General features: G+C 45.4%; 2 protein-coding genes and 1 long non-coding RNA gene across 7 annotated transcripts in view; 1 reads left to right on the top strand and 2 right to left on the bottom strand.

Moving 5' to 3' along the window:
* Positions 1-82: 82 nt before the first annotated feature.
* cdc5l (CDC5 cell division cycle 5-like (S. pombe)) lies at positions 83-9315 on the top strand. 2 transcript variants are annotated; one of them, XM_004084669.5, is made up of 19 exons: positions 83-315; positions 2169-2272; positions 2371-2532; positions 2609-2736; positions 2845-2944; positions 3024-3150; positions 3243-3334; positions 3411-3555; positions 3629-3820; positions 6562-6710; positions 7126-7297; positions 7374-7538; positions 7613-7693; positions 7772-8023; positions 8089-8196; positions 8280-8369; positions 8434-8565; positions 8782-8862; positions 9038-9315. In XM_004084669.5, the coding sequence occupies exons 1-19, from the start codon at positions 271-273 to the stop codon at positions 9149-9151; spliced, it is 2439 nt and encodes an 812-aa protein (XP_004084717.1). In that variant the 5' UTR covers positions 83-270; the 3' UTR covers positions 9152-9315. The 2 variants fall into 2 exon arrangements, with proteins under 2 accessions (XP_004084717.1, XP_078787769.1); XM_078931643.1 differs by having other exon boundaries at positions 8782-8970; positions 9038-9175.
* Positions 9316-15348, bottom strand: part of supt3h (SPT3 homolog, SAGA and STAGA complex component) — a 13218-nt gene continuing 7185 nt past the window's right edge. For 3 of the 4 annotated variants that reach the window (XM_023963067.2, XM_023963069.2, XM_023963068.2), the window contains 10 exons: positions 13997-14081; positions 12369-12455; positions 12202-12298; positions 11988-12124; positions 11836-11911; positions 11645-11757; positions 11175-11279; positions 9623-9751; positions 9473-9562; positions 9316-9413 (listed from right to left, as the gene is read on the bottom strand). In XM_023963067.2, coding sequence (XP_023818835.1) covers positions 9372-9413; positions 9473-9562; positions 9623-9751; positions 11175-11279; positions 11645-11757; positions 11836-11911; positions 11988-12124; positions 12202-12298; positions 12369-12455; positions 13997-14081 — 961 coding nt within the window. In that variant the 3' untranslated portion in view covers positions 9316-9371. The remainder of the gene's footprint in view (positions 9414-9472; positions 9563-9622; positions 9752-11174; positions 11280-11644; positions 11758-11835; positions 11912-11987; positions 12125-12201; positions 12299-12368; positions 12456-13996; positions 14082-15348) is intronic. The other variant, XM_078931645.1, reaches the window with a different exon arrangement.
* Positions 10423-10798, bottom strand: LOC144984095 (uncharacterized). Its single transcript, XR_013647751.1, has 2 exons — positions 10712-10798; positions 10423-10596 (listed from the first exon to the last, which is right to left on the bottom strand). It is a non-coding gene; the product is annotated as an uncharacterized LOC144984095 (long non-coding RNA).

Genomic DNA, 15348 nt, shown 5'->3' with positions numbered 1-15348 from the left:
GGGTTAAGATTTACCCAAAGTAATTATTTTTCCTGCTTCCTAAAATAACATATATACATATGAGACAGTCATGGTATAAGACTACGTTACCCACAGTGCCTTTCGGTGACTACTTGTAAGAATACAGTTTCCGGTGTATCCGTGCATGTCGTTTCTCCTTCGTAGTGTTGCTAGTTTTTAGGGAGAACTGGAAAATCTGCTAGACTGAATAGCGGGTGTTAAAGCAATATTTAATTTTGTTGACGGAGAATTCAAAAACAAGCCATCAAGATGCCTCGTATTATGATAAAAGGAGGGGTTTGGCGTAACACTGAGGTAAGTGTTTACATGGCTAACTGTTAGCATGCTCCTAGGCTAATCCTAAACCAATGGCGGGAGGTTAGCATAAAGCTAAAGGCCGTACTCTCCACAGCACGTTTATGTACACGCTCTTTTGTCCGCGAATTTAACTTTTGATATCGATGTTTTTAGTTGGAAAAGGTGATGAAGGTGGTGAAAGTGCAACATTTGCAGCCGTCTTCCTCTATGCTAGTCCTGAACGTCCGCTGCCTTCTTCACGGGGAGGAGACTTGCTGCTGCTGCTCGCTCTGCAGCCGGGAAACTTTAGGCAGATCAGCATCCATGTCTTTTTTATTTAATTTTTATTTTTATTTATTTATATACACAGTGATGAAAGTCTTCCGGGAATTCCCGGAAATCCGGGTTTTTGAGCAAACCGAACGTACTTTCCGGGAAATAAAGACCTGATCTTTACGGACAAATCGCTTTCCGGATGAAAAAATGGTCTGAAATCGGCGAATTTTAGCTTTATTTTCTATATTTCTCCGCGGATCGCTTCCTATATGGTCGCGGCCATCTCTCGTCTTCCCGGCCTAATTGACCAATGACGGGACGTTTTAGTTGCTTTCGGATGCGTCGACGGGTCTGATTGGCTCTGTCTGCACCACGTGGTCAGCGTGACTTGCTTCCCTAGAGACCAAAACTGGCTGACCCACGCTAAACTTTCACAAACAAATCTAAAGAGTTTGCGATCAAATTTGTGTTAAAATAATGGCAGGCATCGTCATTATTGAGCGTGGTCACGACCTCAGTTGTGAGAAGACGATAAAAAACAAATTGAAGTGGTCTTGGCTGGAAGAAAAATATTTTTAAGGTAGTGTAGGTCAAATACTTTTTTGTGTAAAATAATCTCAAAACCAAATTCAGAAATAATTTCAGTTTTAGTTTTGAGTTTCAGTTTTTATTTTGAATACATTTCTCTATCTAATTTATTTGTATTTCCTAATTACCATGATTTAGTTCAGTATAGTTGACATTAATTATAAGTATTTGATGGTTTGGACCCGCACTCCCTTAAAAAATAATGTTTACAATATTTAATTTAGTTTGTATGTTTGTTTTGATATTTCCCAGATTACTTAGTATTGGTGTTAAAGAATTGATGTATTATGTTATAGAATTATAGTTTAAAGCAGATCCCATATTTTGATGTAATTATAGTTTGAGAAAACAGTGCAAGTGAATGTTGTACATCAGTCATTTCTAAAGCAGAAATAATGTATAAATAACTGAGGTATTTTCATAGAATATCATAGTTACTGGTGTTCTTTTTGCCATTTGGGGCTTTGATGTTACTATATTTTAGCAATTGTATCTTTTGCAGATTTTAGGAAAAGCTTAGATTGTAGGATTGTTATACTTTGAGCAATGATCCAAATTCTTTTTTAGGACCAGGAAGTCCTTAATGTTAAGTCAAACTAGGGGTTTGAATGACAAATGATGATGCTCCAATTAGTCTTAGTTTCTTGATTAAGAAGTGAATAACGAGCTGCCAGAATGCACCAGAATGCATCTAAGACTATGTATTTTTCAAAAATTTCTCTCTGCGCCGCCATATCGCTCAAAGAAAAGTTCAGGGATTTTTTCCTTGCCTGACTTTCATCACTGTATACAAAAGAACACGGGCAGTTAATGGCAACTAATATTAGGAGATAATGTAATGTATTTATGGCCTGCAGGATGGATCTGGGTGGGCAGGGCTCACCTGTTAAATGTAGACAGTATAAGGCGCGTGATTCATTGATTCATAAAATGACAACTGCTAACCAAAGCAGTAAGTCGTTTGTTGTTTAGTGAAGTCTTTGTTGATTATTTGTTTGTTTGTTCAGGATGAGATCCTCAAGGCGGCGGTAATGAAATATGGGAAAAACCAGTGGTCCCGCATCGCCTCCCTGCTGCACCGCAAGTCTGCCAAACAGTGCAAAGCCAGATGGTGAGTTTGATGCCGAAACACATCTTCCATTTTCATAATGGTGGCAGCTTTATAGGCAGATGAACGGATGGATTTTGTTTTACCCTGCATGTCTGCAGGTACGAGTGGTTGGACCCCAGCATTAAGAAAACGGAGTGGTCCAGAGAGGAGGAGGAGAAGCTGCTTCATCTGGCCAAGCTGATGCCGACGCAGTGGAGGACCATCGCTCCCATCATAGGACGTACTGCTGCCCAGTGTCTGGAGCACTACGAGTACCTGCTGTAAGTCTGACTTTCTTCTGGAATGACCATAACCAGGTGGTGGAGTGTGTGTGAAGGGGGTGGGCTTTCTGTTTAGAGACAAAGCTGCACAGAGAGACAATGAGGAAGAGGTGGGAGATGATCCGAGGAAGTTGAAACCAGGAGAGATCGACCCAAATCCTGAGACCAAACCTGCCAGACCGGACCCCGTGGACATGGACGAAGGTACAGAATCTCTACAGCTCTGCAGCTACAGTGAAAACTGCCCTCTCATTCTTTGTGGAACTTTGTGAAGTCTGCCTTTAAGGAGCAGCTGTGCTTCTGTGTTTGCAGACGAGCTGGAGATGCTGTCTGAAGCCAGGGCTCGCCTGGCCAACACACAGGGCAAGAAAGCCAAGAGGAAGGCCAGAGAGAAACAGCTGGAGGAGGCCAGGTCATCCTTCATATGATGAAAACCTCCAAAGCTGTTGTTTCCTGATCAAATAACACGGTATGACTTGGTTCTGCTGCAGGCGTTTGGCTGCCCTGCAGAAACGCAGGGAGCTGAGAGCAGCAGGAATTGCTGTTGCGAGGAAGAGGAAGAAGAAGCGAGGAGTGGACTACAATGCTGAAATCCCGTTTGAAAAGAAGCCCGCTCCGGTACTGTCAGATGAGCTCCAGCTCCCATCAACAACCCATGAACCCACAACAGCAGAGCACAACCTGAAGCTGTGTGCTTGATGTGTTTGAAGGGTTTCTATGACACCAGCATGGAAAATTACGAAGCGCTGGAGCCCAACTTCAAACGGCTGCGACAGCAGCACCTGGATGGAGAACTACGCAAGTCAGTCCCACCTGCACGGTTTGATGCACTGCAAGGCATGAGCCAAAAACACTCAACCTGTGCTGTTTTGATGCAGTGAGCGTGAAGAGAGGGACCGGAAGAAAGACAAACAGAAAATAAAGAAGAAGAAGGAGAGCGACCTGCCATCTGCCATCCTTCAGACCAGCGGCGTGGCAGAGTTCACCAAGAAACGCTCCAAGCTAGTGCTACCTGCACCTCAGGTACCACACTGACCTGCTCACACACACACACACACACACAGACACACACCCTGACTAGACTCCCCTCTTGTAGATCAGTGATGCTGAGCTGGAGGAAGTGGTCAAACTGGGTGTGGCCAGTGAAGTGGCACGCCAGGCTGCCGAGGAGAGTGAAAGTGGAAACTCCGCCTCCTCCGCCCTTTTGTCAGAGTACAACATCACAAACAACATGGCTGCCGGACTGCGGACCCCTCGCACCCCTGCGGCTCAGGACAGGATAATGCAGGTATCTGAAGAAGGCAGAGGTTTTGCCTTGTTTGTGTCATAATCTGAGGTGATTTCTGTTTGATTTGGGGGTGGGGGTTCTGGATGTTCTCTGGTTCTGAAGAACCAGGCCCAGATATGCTGCATTTAGCTTCTTAATGATTGGACTGATTGCTCTGTGGAACAGTGGCTTTCTCTGTTGAAATGTTTATGCAGGGTTCTCTTTGGCGTGGCTCCTCCCACTATCGTCATGGCGTTGGGTTGTGTTTGCATTTCTCAGTTTGCTTTCATGACAACACGGTACAAACAGCAGGGGGAGCATTGACACCACAAAACCCCCTCTGTGGGGGTTATCCTGTGCCAGAGGTGCAATCTTTAACTTGCTGGTGGCTCCCGTCTGTGAGATGAGTCAAAGTCAGCTTATTGGTCAATATGCTGCACACACGTGATAAACAGCACAGAGGAGATTTCTTTCTCTCAGCCCACAGTGAGAGCAGCCTATAAAAATAACAATAAGGATAAAAACAGCAAGTTCATCTTTCCCGGTTTACCTCGTTCTTTTAGAGCGATCATGCTGCTTTCTTTAAACAGCGCACCCCGTTCTGTGTCCTGATTGGCTGGAGACCCTGTCAATCAATCTCCTCCGTGCCGTGTCTCCTGAACAGAAACGCAGAGCTCTTCAGATCAGAAATCTGTGATCGATCAGATCATTGTTTTCCTTTATAAGATCCTGGATCTAATTTCTATGAAGGTTTGAGAAATTAAACAAAAGACAAGGTGAAAATGTTCATGTCTGTCTGAGAAAAGTGTGTTTATGCAGTGGGGAGTTTTACTGCCATAAATCATAAACGTCTATAATCATTCTCTGTGGATTTCATAGATCACGGTTTTTTATTATTTATATTTTTAGAATGTAACTCCTGCAATAAATGAGGATTACTGGATGAGAAACAGACGTGCAGGACACAGCTGCTCAGCTTTAGCACAAACTGTGAGACGTGAGGAGCTGCAGCCTCAAAGTCTTTATTAGAATAATGACGGGAGAAGATCCACTATTTATTGTTGTTTTTGTGTTTTTTTTAAGATCAGTTATTTATTTTGTTAAAAGGATCATGAATGAATGAAACTTTATTCATTCAGCACTTTATAACTCCTTGAAGGTACCAAAGAGCTTCACAAAAAAAAAGGTCTAAAATGGGAACAAAAGTTTTAAACTAAAAACTGTAGAATATTCTGCTTTAGAATATCATTTTCCTTTCAAATTATTTCATCTACATTCCATGTTATTTCATTCTCACTCCACACATCTGCTCCTGGTCCGGCCCTTCTATTGAATTTTAGAACCCAATGTGGCCCCCCAGTTAAAATAATTGCCCCCCCCCCCCCCCCCCACACACACACACACACTTGCTGCAGTGACGGTATATTAGGTTAGTATCTATAAAAATTGTCTAAGTATACCTAAAATTGTATTTTTTAACATTAACAAAAGAAAACAGCAATGTAAATCCATTTTCAACAAATATTATATTTCTTTAGCCACAGAAACTCTGTTAGTCTAAAACAGAAAAGAAGCTTAAAGAGCCTGAAATAAAAAATCTGTCAGTTATTATTTAAACTAGAAACATTTTGATCAACTGAACCATTTGATGCTGAGAAAAAGAATTCAATCAATAATATTAAATGTAAATTGATCTGAAACATTAACACAGCAGCACCAATAGATTTAATGTTTTTAGTCTGAGGAAATAGATAAAAACATTGTTCTGATTTTATTTCTAAATGATGGATAATTTATGATCTGTGACGCTGTTTTCCTGCATTACCTGCTGTCTGCATGTCAAATACTGACACCAACTAAACAACAGGCAGACAAAGAAAACATTGATGGAAAATAAAAACACGTCATCATAATGTCTACAATAGTTCATAAAGAATGACATTATTAGCATGAGCTAAAGGCACGTGATGATCCTTGTGTTGGGCAATAGAGGCAGCTCTCTGTGTGCTGTGTTCCACTTGCAGCCTGAGCCCACTACCCCTCCCCTCTCCTTCTCACACACGCGTGTGACAGGAGACATGAGCAGCTGCAGGGACGGCAGTTCACAGTTTCAGGCTGTTACAAACTCTGATAGAACAGATCAGGAAACCAACAGTGACACAGATTTTTTTTTCAAGCACTGAGCTGCTGTCACCACCGCCCCCCGTTAAATTTGCGCCCCGGACAATTGCCCATATTACCTGTGCCTAAAACCACTACTACTGCGCGCCCCCCCTGGCACCTTAAGAAGCACTGTGTTAGAGTAACAAGCAACCATATGTTGTCTATGCAACTGTAATTGTCCCTTTAAAAAGTAATAATAAATCAATGAATAAATGAGTTATTTAACATTGAGGAGTAGTTACATTTATTTTTCATTACATTTAGTTACATGTAGAAGTTATATCGGGCCCTTTGAGGACAACCACTATGCTGATGTGGCCCTCAGTGAAAATGAGTCGGACACCCCTGGTTTAAAGTGACAACAGTGCTAAGAAACAGACTGAAGTGTCTCTGGGATGGAGGTGAGGGGTCACCTTCAATCCTGATGGCTTTGCGGGTGGTAAATGTCCGAGAGGCCGGTGAGGGGGACACCGAGGATCTTCTCAGCTGTTCCCACGATGTGCTGCAGGGACTTCCGGCAGCCAACAGCGATGCTGTTGGTGATGAACCTGTCTGTACCACAGAGCCGTGTGAAACACATGTTCCTAAATCTGCCTTAGGAAGCCCAGAACCTGATGGCTCTGACCAACATTGACACCCCTCTGAAGGGGGGGCTCAACACGCCTCTGCACGAAAGCGACTTCAGCGGAGTGACGCCCCAGCGGCAGCAGATCCAGACGCCCAACACGGTCCTCAGCACGCCGTTCAGGTAACACGGGGTCAGCTGCACACCCTGTTCAAAATGCAGGATCGGCTTTTGTGTGGGAGTGTGGCCTCAAACAGTCCCTGAGTTGTGTAACATATCACCAAACAGACCCCCACCTCAAATCTGAAGATTTAAACCCAACCTGACTGAAGTGAGCAGACAGGTCATTCTATTGGTTTTTTGCACCTTTTTAACCCAATAATTGTAATTTATATTTTCACAAAGCTTCTTGTTTCTCTGGAAGTTTCCACCAAAATGTGTCAAAAGTCATTCAGTCCTTTAAATTCCTGAATCGTCACTTTCAACATTTTCTTTTGAAAACGCTGTTTGTTGCCATCAGAACTGTCTCTTTGCTTTCTTCATCTTTTCCCTGATTGATTGTTGAAAAGCTGCTGTTCTCTCCTGTGCTCAACGACAGAACCCCCGGACCCGGTCAGACCTCGGATGGCATGACCCCCCAGGCCGGCGGGGCAGTGACCCCGCGAGGGCTGGGTACGCCAGGACTGACTCCGGGGCGCACGCCGCTGAGAGATAAGCTGAACATCAATACAGATGAGCAGGCGACGGATCCCACGTTCGCCAAACACACGGTAACAAGTCTGGAAATGCACAAAAATTCAGAAAAACGTTTCTGCATCAACACGGTTCCACATTTTTGTGTGACAGCAAAAGGAAAGCTTGCAGCAGCTCAGGCAGGGTCTGATGTCACTTCCTGCTCCGAAAAACGACTTTGAGATCGTTCTTCCGGAAAACGCAGAGAAAGAGCTTGAAGAAATGGAGGCGGAGACTGGATTTGTGGAAGACTCGGCGGACATTGAAGCGCGAAAGCAGGTGAGCGTCCCCGGACGTGGCATGTGTTTGCAGGACTCTGACACAGACTCACGCCCTGCTTGATCTGCCATCAGGCTCAGCGAGACGCCCAGAGAGAGAAGGAGCTGAAGCTGCGGCACACGCCCGTTCAGAGGAACCTGCCGAGGCCGTCAGAGGTTGGTCGGAGAAACGCCGCCGGGCGCGCTCCTTTCTGACCGCCGTGCATCACGGAGGACCTTTTTCTGTGGGCGCAGGTCAACGAGTCCGTCCTCCGGCCCGCCTCCATGGAGCCGCCGTCTGACCTACAGATGGCTGAGGAACTGGTCAAACAGGAAATGATCACCATGCTGCATTACGACTGCCTCCATCATCCGACGGCTAACGCAACAAACCCTCTGCAGCGCGGCAAAGCCAAAGGCCCCGCCTCCACCTCAAACAACGCTTCACACATTGCTTACCTGGAAGCACACACCTACAAGCCTGTCAGCCCCGAGGACATGGAACAGGTAAGGAGCAGCAGAAGCTGAGGAGAGCATGCCTGTTACCATGGTTACATGTGATATTTGTCCAGGCGAAGGCCATCCTGGCGGCAGAAATGGAGGTGGTGAAGGCTGGAATGGGTCATGGCGACCTCAGCTTGGAGGCCTACAGCCAGGTGTGGGAGGAATGCTACGGACAGGTGAGGTCCTCTCCCGCAGTGTACGGTTGATCATGCAGTGTGCCTAAGCGACTGAACTGGTGACACGCCCCTCCCCCGCACAGGTGTTGTACCTGCCGGCTCAGAACAGGTACACCAGAGCCAACCTGGCCTCCAAGAAGGATCGCATAGAAAGCCTGGAGAAGAAGCTGGAGGTGAGGAAGTCTCCACACAGACGGAAGTGCTGTTGGCTTTTGCCTCATGTTTCCATCTGTCCAGGTGAACCGCAGTCACATGACGGCAGACGCTCGCAGAGCCGCTAAACTGGAGAAGAAACTGAAAATCCTGCTGGGGGGGTTTCAGTCCAGAGCGCTTGGGCTCCTCAAGCAGCACAATGAATTATGGGAGCAGGTGAGGGAACAGGCTGCTGTTAAGCGTTTTCTTCACATTCTGTTGTAGAGCAGTGGTCCTCAACCTCTTTCAGACCACAGACTGCTTTAATGTCAAACAATATTTCCACAGACTGGTCTGTACCACTACTACTTTGTTGGCTTTAGGGTTTCAGCTGCTGTAAATGATGGAGCTTCAGGCATCATGTTCTCATGTTGTGCTCTTAATGTCCACCAGGTGGAGCAGGCAGCAACTGAACTGCAGACGTTTGCTCAGCTGAAGAAGCAGGAGGACACAGCCATTCCCAGGAGACAAGCGGTAACAGGAAACATTCTGAGGAAAACTGCACCAAGATTTCCACATTTTCTTTCATTTCGCACATGTATGAACAATGAATGATTTCAGACCGTCTGCTCTTTTGTTGAGGTTTGTTTCTCTGAGCTTTGGCTGGGCTGCAGGATTAGCAGAACTGAGGAGGTGGTTTGTGTTGCAGGCTCTGCGGGAGGATGTGGAGCGGCAGATGGAGAGGGAGAAAGAGCTGCAGCAGAGGTACGGCGAGCTGCTGATGGAGAGGGAGGCTCTGCTCAACACCTCCCAGAAGTTCTGATGATGTCATCAGCTCACGACCTGCCACCACCTTTGCACACAGTGTCGATGTGATCATCATAGAGCGCAGCTTCTTGTCTGTGTTTGGTCTCAGTCTGAGCTTTGAGCATGTCTAATGATTCTTGTTTCTCTATTGGTGACCAATAAAGTTTCTTTTCAACCAGATCTGCTAAGAGTTTTTATTAAACAAAGAAAAATCCAAAAAGATGCAGGTGTTGAAGTCAGCAGGTGAGGAAAGCCATCCCATTCCTCCTGTAGGCGCTCTACAAAAGAAAAGCTGTTCAGTCGGGGAGATTTCCAGCAAACTGATGTGCAAACGTACTGTGTGTCTGTAGCTGTATCTCCTGATGGCCTCTCGGATGTGACAGGGCTGGATAGCGCCGCTGGGGGGCTCCACTGAGACGGGGGCACTCTGAAACAGACACACAGATCAGAGGCAGATCCAAAGACAACACAGACACTAGAAACATACCTTTTTGCGTTTCCTTTGCCGTGCTCGGGTGTCTATGCTGCCGTTGCCTTGCAGGAGGGGCTTTGAAGAGTGCAGGGATCCTGGGGTGGAGGGGGGCGTGGCCTCAGGGGAGTCGGGATCCTTCTTCACCTGGAAAGATGAGGATTACTAGCTGAAAGTATGGCCCAAGGCATCCAGGTGTGTGTGCGTGTGTGTGTACCTCAGCATGTGTGTGTACCTCAGTGTGTGTGCTAACCTGTTTTTGTGTGTGTACCTCAGCATGTATGAGGATGACGATATGTAACTCAGTGTGTGTGTACCTTAGCGTGTGTGTGTACCTCAGTGTGTGTACTAACCTGTTTTTGTGTGTGTACCTCAGCGTGTGTGAGGATGACGATATGTAACTCAGTGTGTGTGTGTACCTTGGCATGTGTGTTAACCTGTTTTTGTGTGTGTTTCTCAGAATGTGTGTGTTAACCTGTTTTTGTGTTTACCTCAGCATGTGTGTTAACCTGTTTTTGTGTGTGTTTCTCAGAATGTGTGTGTTTAACCTGTTTTTGTGTATGTACCTCAGCGTGTGTTAACCTGTTTGTGTGTTTACCTCAGCGTGTGTTAACCTGTTTTTGTGTGGGTACCTCAGCGTATGTGTGTACCTCAGTGTGTGTGTACCTCAGCGTGTGTGTGTTTAACCTGTTTTTGTGTGTACCTCAGCGTGTGTGTTTAACCTGTTTTTGTGTGTTTCTCAGAATGTGTGTGTTTAACCTGTTTTTGTGTGTGTACCTCAGAGTGTGTGTTAACCTGTTTGTGTGTGTGTACCTCAGTGTGTGTGTACCTCAACATGTGTGTGCTAACCTGGGCGTGTGTACCTCAGCATGTGTGTGTACCTCAGTGTGTGTGCTAACCTGTTTTTGTGTGTGTACCTCAGCGTGTGTGTTAACCTGTTTTTCTGTGTGTTTCTGAGAATGTGTGTGTTTAACCTGTTTTTGTGTGTGTACCTCAGTGCGTGTGTGTTTAACCTGTTCTTGTGTGTGTGCCTCAGCGTGTTTTAACCTGTTTTTGTGTGTGTACCTCAGCATGTGTGTTAACCTGTTTTTGTGTGTGTGTGTGTACCTCAGCGTGTGTGTGCTAACCTGTGTGTGTGTACCTCAGTGTGTGTGCTAACCTGTTTTTGTGTGTTTACCTCAGCATGTGTGTTTACCTGTTTGTGTGTGTGTGTACCTCAGCGTGTGTGTGCTAACCTGTGTGTGTGTACCTCAGTGTGTGTGCTAACCTGTTTTTGTGTGTTTACCTCAGCATGTGTGTTTAACCTGTTTGTGTGTGTGTACCCCAGCGTGTGTGTTAACCTTTTTTGTGTGTACCCCAGCGTGTGTGTTAACCTGTTTTTGTGTGTGTACCCCAGCGTGTGTGTTAACCTGTTTGTGTGTGTGTACCTCAGCGTGTGTGTTAACCTGTTTTTGTGTGTGTACCCCAGCGTGTGTGTTAACCTTTTTTGTGTGTGTACCCCAGCGTGTGTGTTAACCTGTTTTTGTGTGTGTACCCCAGCGTGTGTGTTAACCTGTTTTTGTGTGTGTACCTCAGCGTGTGTGCTGTAGTGGATATAGCTGGCAGAGATCACATGACTGACAGGATTGGTCTTGCATGTCATTTCTTGCTTCACCAAAAGAGACAAATCCACAATCTGAGGAAAGACAGACATCAATCCGCCGTATGTAAGAAGTCGCACAATTCGGTGGTTTGCACAGCAGCTGTTTGTTCCCCGGTGGATAAACAGGTTTGTTGGTTCCACTTACATTCAATTCTCCAAGTGGAAATGACTGACAGATCAATAACAATCACAGCTTTAATGACATATCTAGTTAAGACAATTATAACTCTGAAAAAAAGCAAACCGGTGGATCACATGACTGCAGGGCTGCTATCTCTCTCCACTGTTTACCCATAAATCTGAGTTGTGTCGCTGAATGAATGGATGGATGGCTCAGCAGGCTGACCATAGTTTCTACCACTTCTGCTTACATCCAGGGAAAAGTGTCATGGTGTTACCTGTGCGACCGTCTCATAAGCCAGGTATGAGAGCACCTCCATGGCGATGCTGTTGGGCTTCAGTTCCAGGCTGCTGCAGTCCAGCCAGTCTCGAAACTTTGAGGCTTTCTTAGCTGAGGTCATTACATTGGAGAAGCAGGTCAGCGGCGCCTTCTTCACCTCAGTCAGAATTCTTTATTGACGAGTCTCACCAAAGCTGAGCTGACGGCTCTCACAGAAATCGGTGTACTGAGCCGGGTCCATGTTCCGAGTCTGACGCTCCAGACGCTGAAGGTACAACGCCACAATTAGAACTACTGAGCCTATAAGCCATGCCAGAAACCTGCAGCATGTGACCCCTGACCTCCATCCTCTCCTGTTTGACCGGGTCTGTTTCTTGCCGCTCCGCTAAAGACAGCAGCTCTCCGGTTTGATCCATCCATGCCAGGAAGTCGTGGGCCAAACGCTGCCTCCTCTGGTTACTGCCGACAGCTGCAGGTCCTGAACTCCAACCAAGCACACACATGCATGGAGGCTTTGTCCTCAGGTGCTGTTTGTACCAAGAGGTTTCTGCATACCTGCATCTTGCAGCAATTCTTCTTCTTCTAAACTTTTCAGCAGCTTGGACTTGTAATCTCGAAACTGAAGATATTTCAGCAATCGAGCCATTTTTCTCTGAACAAGAGAAACCAAAAAATGATAAAGAGGGGGGCGCAGCCCCACATTTCTGGGTGGGGTCCTGTACCTTGTCTCTCCTCATGAGAAACAGGATGTCCTCAGCTGAAATGACCCTGGACCCCCGGAGTGTCGCCCCCTCACACGCCTGATGAAGCTGACAGAACCACACAAACAAAGGGTTTTTTTCAGGTCAAGAAAACAAAAACTCTGAAATCAGTCAGCAAATAAAACAGGGAAGAACCGTGAGATTTGCATATGAAAAAACGAATATTTGCACAGGTTTAAACATGCAAAAAAGTCTGCGGTTCAGCGAGGAACGCTCTGGAAAATCTGCTGCCACGGTCTGATAGAGCGAACAGTGAGAACCAGAGGTAAAAACTGTCCCAGGAGGAGACGGGAAATCCTCCCAGAATGCATCCCAGATCAGGAGAAGAGAGACGACAAGAAACCCAACTTCTTTAAACGGTAAAACTCACAACTAACAGGACAAAAACTATACAACATGAAGGCAAAACTTAAAACTGAGCCAGGCAGGTCCGGGACTCCAGCTCCATCCCAACCTCCAGCAGGTCCCGCTGAGACCCTGACCAGGAGGGGGGGGCTCCCATAGAAGTTGCCAGCAGCCCCTGAGCACATGGAAATGTTCAGAAGCTGAACCCCGAACTGTTTTGGAGGGGATGGAGGACACCCACAGGACACATGAAATCCTGTTCTGGCGGTGAGCCTGAACCCCATCATGAGCACAGACCATGCTGCTGTTGTCCACTCAGGCATGTGTTCTGCAGCCATGACCCTGTGATCACTCACTAACATGGAAATAGCTGCGTCTCCATCACACATGCACAAAAAACATAATCAAAATTCTGGAAATGCCGAAAACACACAATGACACTGTTTCCATTAAATCCTAATTATCCGAATAAACACATCAGTCATTCAGAAACACGGTGACGGATGTGAACACTGATTTACCATTATGTTATATTTATGATTGACAGCAGATACATTCCCATTTCTGCCACGGCGCTAGCGCTCATCATCATCTATCAAGAGGAAACGTCAACATCTAATTCAGGCCATGGAGCGGCGAGCTCCTTACATGTGGGAGGGGCTACAGATTTTGGGAAAAGCTGGTTGGTGATTTTACAGAGGAGCTGTGGATCCAACAATTCCACACGACACGCTCAACTTTTAATGAGCCGTGTGTCGCTGTCTGGTGGCGCCACTGTGCAGTAAGAAAAAGTAGGTAGTAGCCAGAAATGGAGCCCTGAGGGACACCAGTGGTCAGGAGGGCTGCAGCGGAGGAGAGACAGCAAAAAGTCTTTAGGTCAGGCCACTTTTTCTTTGTCAGGGGTTAAAGAAGAAACTTTCAGCTTTCATCTGAGGTTTTCCTCATTTCATAATCGTAAATGTATTTGTAATTTTATCTAAAAGTTGAGTGATTTCTTTGAACTTATCTAATTATTTCAATCATGATATCCTTTGTCTTTATCAATTTACAGGGATTTATTTAATAAAAATCTTTTTTACATTTGTTATAAACCGTTTTAATCCATGAAAATAAACCACAGGTGCTGGAAAAACGAAATATTCATTCATTCAATTTATTTAAATTCATATTTGAGAAGTATGTTTGCTTTTTACGTTTTTTTCTTTCATTTGCAGTGAATCATTGTGAAAACTGCAGCAGGTTACCATGGTAATGAGCTGCGTGTGCACAATATCCTCCACCAGTGCAGCCGTGTCGTGCTGGGGCCGGCGAGCGTCGCCCAGAGCAAACCTGGAAGACAGCAGAGGTCAGTTTGTGCTGATAGGTCATCATCTGGTGACCAAACCTTCATCATCAGCTTCATGGAGGCGTTCATTTACTCAGTGACATTCTGGCACAAATGCTGCACTGATCATTTAGAGGCAAAGATTTGGCTGTTGGATTAGGCAAACGTCTCCTTCAGTCTCAAAGCCCGTCTTCTCAATGCTTCCGTAGGTGTGTGTGTTTGTGGCTGTGTGAATGCCATGTGATGGACTCACAAACCATAAAGGCTGTGGCCACCTTCACCCAAAAGCAGCTGGGATAGGCTCCAGCAACCCTGTGACCCCGACCAAGAACAAGCAGGTCCGGAACACGGATGGATGGCTTTAAAGAGTGTATAGTGAGTGCGTTTATTGTGTGGATGTGTTGTATATGTGTTTAATGTGTGTGTGCAATGTCTGTTCAATATGTGGTTGTACGAAAAGTAATGTGTGTGATGTGTTTTATAAGTAATATGTGTGTGTGTGATATGTAGTGTGTCTACCGTGTGTGTGTATTTGCATGTCATTTGTGTGTAAAATGTTTGTAATTTCTGTTTGTGTGATTTATATAGTGTGCAATCTTTTTTTGGAGTAATATGGAGTGTGTGTGTGTATCATTTTTTCCAGTGTGATATGGTGTGTGTGTATCATTTGTTGGTGTGTGTGTGTATCATTTGTTTGTGTCATTTGTTGGTGTGTGTATCTTTTGTTGGTGTGTGTATGTCATTTGTTGGTGTGTGTGTGTGTGTCATTTGTTGGTGTGTGTGTGTCATTTGTTGGTGTGATATGGTGTGTGTGTCATTTGTTGGTGTGTGTATCATTTGTTGGTGTGTGTGTATCATTTTTTGGTGTGTGTGTGTCATTTGTTGGTGTGTGTGTCATTTGTCGGGTTGTGTGTGTCATTTGTTGGTGTGTGTGTGTGTCATTTGTTGGTGTGTTTATCAGTTGTTGGTGTGTGTGTATCATTTGTTGGTGTGTGTGTCATTTGTTGGTGTGTGTATCATTTGTTGGTGTGTGTGTGTATCATTTGTTGGTGTGTGTGTCATTTGTTGGTGTGTGTGTGTGTCATTTGTTGGTGTGTGTGTGTATCATTTGTTGGTGTGTGTGTATCATTTGTTGGTGTGTTTATCAGTTATTGGTGTGTGTGTATCATTTGTTGGTGTGTGTGTGTATCATTTGTTGGTGTGTGTGTGTCATTTGTTGGTGTGTGTGTTTATCATTTGTTGGTGTGTGTGTTTATCATTTGTTGGTGTGTG

This window comes from Oryzias latipes, chromosome 15 (genome assembly GCF_053564925.1).
Source record: "Oryzias latipes strain Hd-rR chromosome 15, Olatipes_Hd-rR_3.1".
NCBI classification, from domain to species: Eukaryota; Metazoa; Chordata; class Actinopteri; order Beloniformes; family Adrianichthyidae; genus Oryzias; species Oryzias latipes.
Note: the sequence above shows the minus strand (reverse complement) of the source record. Positions and strands in the feature narration are given on the sequence as shown.